The following is a 5,567-nucleotide window of genomic DNA, read 5'->3' as shown; positions in this document are numbered from 1 at the left end:
TTATCGCAGCCCAGACTGACTGACTGATATATCGACTGGTTTGCTGGTTCATTGAATGATTGATTGATTCATTGAGCGATTGAGCTCTGTTGCTGCACACTCGCACATGCTGGCTGCAGTTTATGATATAGATGAAGCGGTGGAGAGGCACGGGCTGTAAGTGAGTAAGAGCGGAGAGGTGGGAAAGGGGAGGGTGGTATGTAAATCTGTGAAATCAGCGATAATTACAGTGAGTGCACAAAAAGCCACATCACAGTTGGCAGAGATGGTGCTAATCATCCTAACACAGTCTGCACCCAGGCATCAAGCATGTGTGCTTGCATGTGTGTCTGTGTGTGTGTTTTGAGGATGGCAGAGAGGTCCAAAAACAGTGTATGCTTGTGTTGTATTGCACAACATGTTTGTATGTGGGTTTCCTCTTACCTTTGGCAAAAACAAAGCTAACCTTTCACTAATTTCATGGCTGTGCATCACATGTTATTGCTGAAACAAACACAGTCTGCACCCCAAAAAAGGAAATTCTTTTACAAATAATGTATTTCTCATGCATCAATAAAATGTATTAGTGTAAGTTCAAAGTGTGCTTTGATGTTTTTATGCTGAAATTACAAGCAAGTAGGAGACTCTTTTTTATAGAAAAAATAAAGTGTGATTTATGATTTTGAATGCAGTAATTTAAAAAAAAAACTTGTGTTTAAATAAAAGTATCAAATGTTGTAACCATATTTCTATAAAAGTCAATCATAAATAAATAATAAAATAAGTAAGTGTGAACATTAAAAACAATGCTTTTCTGCATATTGTGAATCTACTGTTAATGCAAACATGAAACTCTCATTTTAGGCACCATGCTGCCTGCAGTTCCATATGTTGGACTGTTTTTTGGGGGGGTTTTATAAGCTAGGGGAAAAAAATGCTACAGTACAAAATAAAATCAACCAAATCCATATATTTCATGAAATACTTCCACAACACAAAAATAAAGCCAAAATAAACAAACAAGGAAGACAGTTTACATACAGCAGGTGGTGGGGTTCGTTTAAATGTGGCATATATTCATCTAATAGTCCGCATCGTGTTTTGGCATTTCACTAATAGATGATGAGGCTTTCAATTAAATGTCTGCACATTTCAGTAAAATTAAAAAGTAATTCCTTTGATTTATAATGTGTCATCTGTCTCTAATCTGTCCGTGTCGCCGCAGATCCCTCCCTCATCTGAATCGAAAAAAAAAAGTTCCAGCGATCCACAAACAACACAGCTGATCTTACCTGGATGACGCGCATGTTCAGCCCTGTTTCCTGTGCCAGCTGTTCTCGAATGTGCCGGGTCGGTTTCGGCGTGGCAACAAAAGCAGCCTTTAACGTTTCCAGCTGCTTGGCCTTGATGGTGGTCCGGGGCCCCCGCCTTTTGGCCCCAGAGTTCTGCTCCTCGTTCTCAATATTGTTCGTTTCCTTATCTGAGGACGTTGAATTGTCCGTCTCTTTTATGTCGTCCTGTATTGGGTCCTGCAGATCCGGCGATAAACTCCTATCTGTGCACGACGACACTGGGGGACGGGGCGGATGGGTGGGGGGACAAACAAGAAGGAAGGTCAGGTCACGATCCGAAATGTCAAGGTGGGGGGTGGCGGGGTGCGGTGGGTGGTGGTGGGGGGCTGTTTTAATCAGCCTTGGAGATGCACACAAGCGTTGCTGACTATTACGCATCCGAAACTTGACCTAATGGTAAATGAAATGCGTTTTTACGCCCCTCGGTGAATTTTTGTCTCCCAGTTTCTGTTTTCCCTTCTTTCTTTATTTGTATATTTATTTTTCTTAAATAATATCTGAAGTATCAAACAAAACGCAAAAAACAAATGCGCAAAATAATACCAAAAAAAAAAAATCCACAGTTGCTAACATCTCCAATTTACGCACACAAAAAAAGATGACATACGGGCATGCAGCCATATTACATTTGCGAGCAAATGAAGAGATTTATATTGGAGATCAAAACAAAGGGTTTATGAAAAAGGGACGCGTGACACCTTTAGTAAATAGGGTGTGGAGTGGAGTTGCTGCCCTCCTGAGCTTTTTATAAGGATAAATAGAGTGGAATGAGGAGCAGCACACACGGCCAGACCAACAGGCTCATCCCCAGTGGACCCTGACGTATAATAACAGAAAGCTATTGTTCTTTGGAGGTAAATATTGAAAGTATTCATCTCATAAGGTTACTGTGAGATGCTCTCCGCGGAATGCTGCAAAAGCTCAGCATCAACTTATATTTAAAGCCGCCACTTCTTTTGTCTATTAAAATGCTGATTGCCAATTTATTCATCCGATTTCTTTCTTTCTTTCTTTCTTTCTTTCTTTCTTTCTTTCTTTCTTTCTTTCTTTCTTTTTAAATCGGTTCCACGGTTATTAAAATAAACAACGCCCTCAGCAGCCCTCTTATTGTTATCATTGCTTATTGTTGAATGGGAGACAAAAACGCAGAGCAGGCCTGGTGTCGCTTCGCTTACCTGAGTTCAAGTTGACTTCCTTTATGGCCCCGGAGCTCAGATAATCATCTTTGCACACAAACTTGTTCTCGTCTATCACATAGAGTTCTTCTCCCGTGGACAGCTGTTTGTTACACACCATGCAGGTGAAGCAGTTTAGGTGAAACACTTTGCTTCGAGCTTTGCGGACCAAGTCGTTCGGCGAGATTCCCTGCAGACAGCCAGCGCATTTAGTGCCAAATCGCCTGCACGGAAAACGAAAAATGAAGGTGAGATTGAGATTTATTTTTTTTATGACGGCAGCGCATAAAGTGGTCTGTTAGAAATTACCCACATCCATCATATAATCATTAATACTAAAAAGAAGCTGGTATTAAAATAATATTAATTTAGAAGGAATAAACAGGTTTAACGCCTTTAGTTTAGCAAGTGATATAAATGTCACTAACACATAATAATAATAATAATAATAATAATAATAATAATAATAATAATAATAATCCACTGTAACGTTTTTAGTAAATATATGGCACGTAACAGGTAATCACTCAACCAGAGCACCTCTCTCTATGAGAGTGTTGATAACATAGCCATTAAAATCATTTAGAAAAAGACTTTAGAGAAAGGTTTGTTTTTTAAAAAAAAAACCTTCCTAATTTTGATTGAGGTGCTCTGACAATAACCCCACGCAAAACGTATTAGTGACAATCAACACATTGTACTCGTGGATATATTATAGGATTAGGCAGAGTAGGAGCATCTTAGCGTGCAAATCTTCTCTTAATCCATATTCACCCGCGCTTAAATAGCACTGGGTGGGAAGACTCATCGATTTGATACACAAATAGCGCAAAAATAAATTCACTATTCCCCCTCCTCATTTGCCGGGGTGAGTCCGTTTTTTCCCCTTTCTCTCTTTTTAATTACTCTCAAAAGAAGTGCGATAAAGCACATTTGACTGAGTGACGCTTACAGTATTTCTCGCCTGCCCAGATGTCTTTACTGATGGAAAGAGTTTGAACAGATGCTTAAGGCTCACTTTGGGCCTGCTGTAGCTGGATTTTAAGTCCGCCTGTCGGGGGCTGGTTAAGCCTTTGGGTGACTGCAGGCACCCTTGTTGTGGAGCATTGTTTTAACACTGTGCTTGCCTTTCCATTCACTTACAATGGTATCGCATCACTATCCGCTTTTCACATGCGTGACCAAGCCTCCCCCAGCGAAAGGGCACAACTCTACTTACACAACAAATGGACACATTAGGGTGATTACTGTTTCGCCTAGCTAATGGCTGGCCATTTAAATCCACCGCTTGATGGGACCTGTGGTAATATGACGGCCAAGGCCGCGCGAGGCCAATAATAGCCCCGTCCCAACAAAGGCTGATGTGTCTTACATGTCATTAGACAATTTGGGAGAAAAAAACTGACACATACAAATGAAAATGATGCTAAGAGAGTGACAAACAAGGGCTTCACTTATCACTCAATTACCTGGAACACTTTTTGGAAATTGTGAACCGGTTAATAGCCTAATGGGTGTTTGAAATAAAAGTGTTGTCTGGAGCTGGAAATAGATTTTTTTTAAAGAAAAGAAAAAAAATAAGCACAGAATACACGAGGATACAGAATCAATATATTTATATGTCCATTCTTTTATAATAGAGGCCCCTTTTGACGCCACACGGTTCATATCATTTCCTAAAAATGTCACCACACAGAGATAGGTAAAAATCATGCATTTTAAAAATTACGGATATTATTAACAAATAAGGGAAAATGTATACTTTTAGATTTATCTTAAATTCCTTTAACCATAAAAAAAATCCAAGTACGGGTTAACGTGGCCTATGACCTGAGTCCAGCGCACCGAGCTCGACTTTATGTGCCAGGCTTTAATTTGTATTTTTCTTCATCCTGTTCTTCTATTTTTTTTTTTATCAATCTTTAACCCCAAAATAATTTCCCTTATTGTAAAGGTGTTGACGAATGCTTGAATCAAAGCGTGATTTCTTTCTTTCTTTCTCTTTCTCTTTCTCTTTCTCTTTCTCTTTCTCTTTCTCTCTCTCTCTCTCTCTCTCTCTCTCCCTCTCTTTTTTTTGAAGACCTCTTGATTCCAAATTCAGTTACCTGAAAAAGTCAATTTTGCAATAGAGCTTTCCGTCTCTGGAGAAGCACTTCTCGGTGAGGTTGCAGTTGCACTCACAGCACTGGACGCACTTGGCGTGCCAGGCTCTGTCCAGCACGTTGAGGAGGAACCGGTCCAAGATGGGCCGTTCGCACCCGGCACACTGGACCATCATATCGCCGGCCTGCAGGACGCCGAGTGCCGACCTACCCACGCGGACTGCGCTGCTCGGACTTGGGCACTCCGAGTTTACGCGGAACAACGTCTTGGCTCAGAGAGGTGTGCTGTCAGGCGAAAACTGGAGGGACCTGTCGTTCAAAGGCAGCCGAGTGACAATCCCCGAGAACTGCTGTAGTCCTGGTCCTGTTTGGTCGCTGTCCTGCTACTTGTCACAATCCACAAATCCAGAGGAGAAGAGGGGAGAAAAAATTCAGCTGCGCCAGCTGATGGACTGCGTAATGGCCAAACCAGACATGTTTTCTCGCCAATTCAATGTTAAAACATCATTTTTTAAACGTGTTTACTTCTAAATAATTTATCCCTTTTGCTCACGCTTTGTTTGGGGTCCAGTAATTTCCTTCAGGCTCACCTCACGTCGCCACTTGCACGTCCCTGTGCCTTGGTTATCACGAGGTTTTGCCAGCGCGACGCGCTTCCTGCGCTGAGATTGGATGACGCCCTTGTTAATTCCCGTGCCAGAAGAGCCAATCAGAGCGCAGTTGTTATGGTTACACGTTCATAGCTGTAGCCTCCGAGCGGACCCTGAGCAGAAAACACCTAGGCCGTGGATGCAGGGTGTTTGTAGTGGCGCTGATAGAGGCCAACAGGCATGAGGAAGTTTCACGGTGGGTCACGGAGACGGCACTGGCTTTAGAAGGGAATGCATCAGTTGCAGGTTAGACTATGAACGTCAGAACATTTTACTGGCGATGAACGTGAAAATGTCAGTGCATAGGTA

The 5,567-nt window shown here is 41.8% G+C and overlaps 1 protein-coding gene across 1 annotated transcript in view; it reads right to left on the bottom strand.

Annotated features, from left to right (window-relative positions):
* Positions 1-5,232, bottom strand: part of lhx5 (LIM homeobox 5) — a 14,166-nt gene extending 8,934 nt beyond the window's left edge. Inside the window, exons 1-3 of the mRNA XM_005720084.1 lie at positions 4,612-5,232; positions 2,507-2,730; positions 1,272-1,549 (exon numbers count right to left, since the gene is read on the bottom strand). Coding sequence (XP_005720141.1) covers positions 1,272-1,549; positions 2,507-2,730; positions 4,612-4,784 — 675 coding nt within the window. The 5' untranslated portion in view covers positions 4,785-5,232. The remainder of the gene's footprint in view (positions 1-1,271; positions 1,550-2,506; positions 2,731-4,611) is intronic.
* Between the last annotated feature and the right edge of the window lie 335 nt (positions 5,233-5,567).

The sequence above is a fragment of the Pundamilia nyererei genome, unplaced genomic scaffold (genome assembly GCF_000239375.1).
Source record: "Pundamilia nyererei isolate P.nyererei 1_Seehausen unplaced genomic scaffold, PunNye1.0 scaffold00002, whole genome shotgun sequence".
NCBI classification, from domain to species: Eukaryota; Metazoa; Chordata; class Actinopteri; order Cichliformes; family Cichlidae; genus Pundamilia; species Pundamilia nyererei.
The sequence above is the reverse complement of the archived record's forward strand: the minus strand, read 5'-3'. Positions and strand labels throughout refer to the sequence as shown.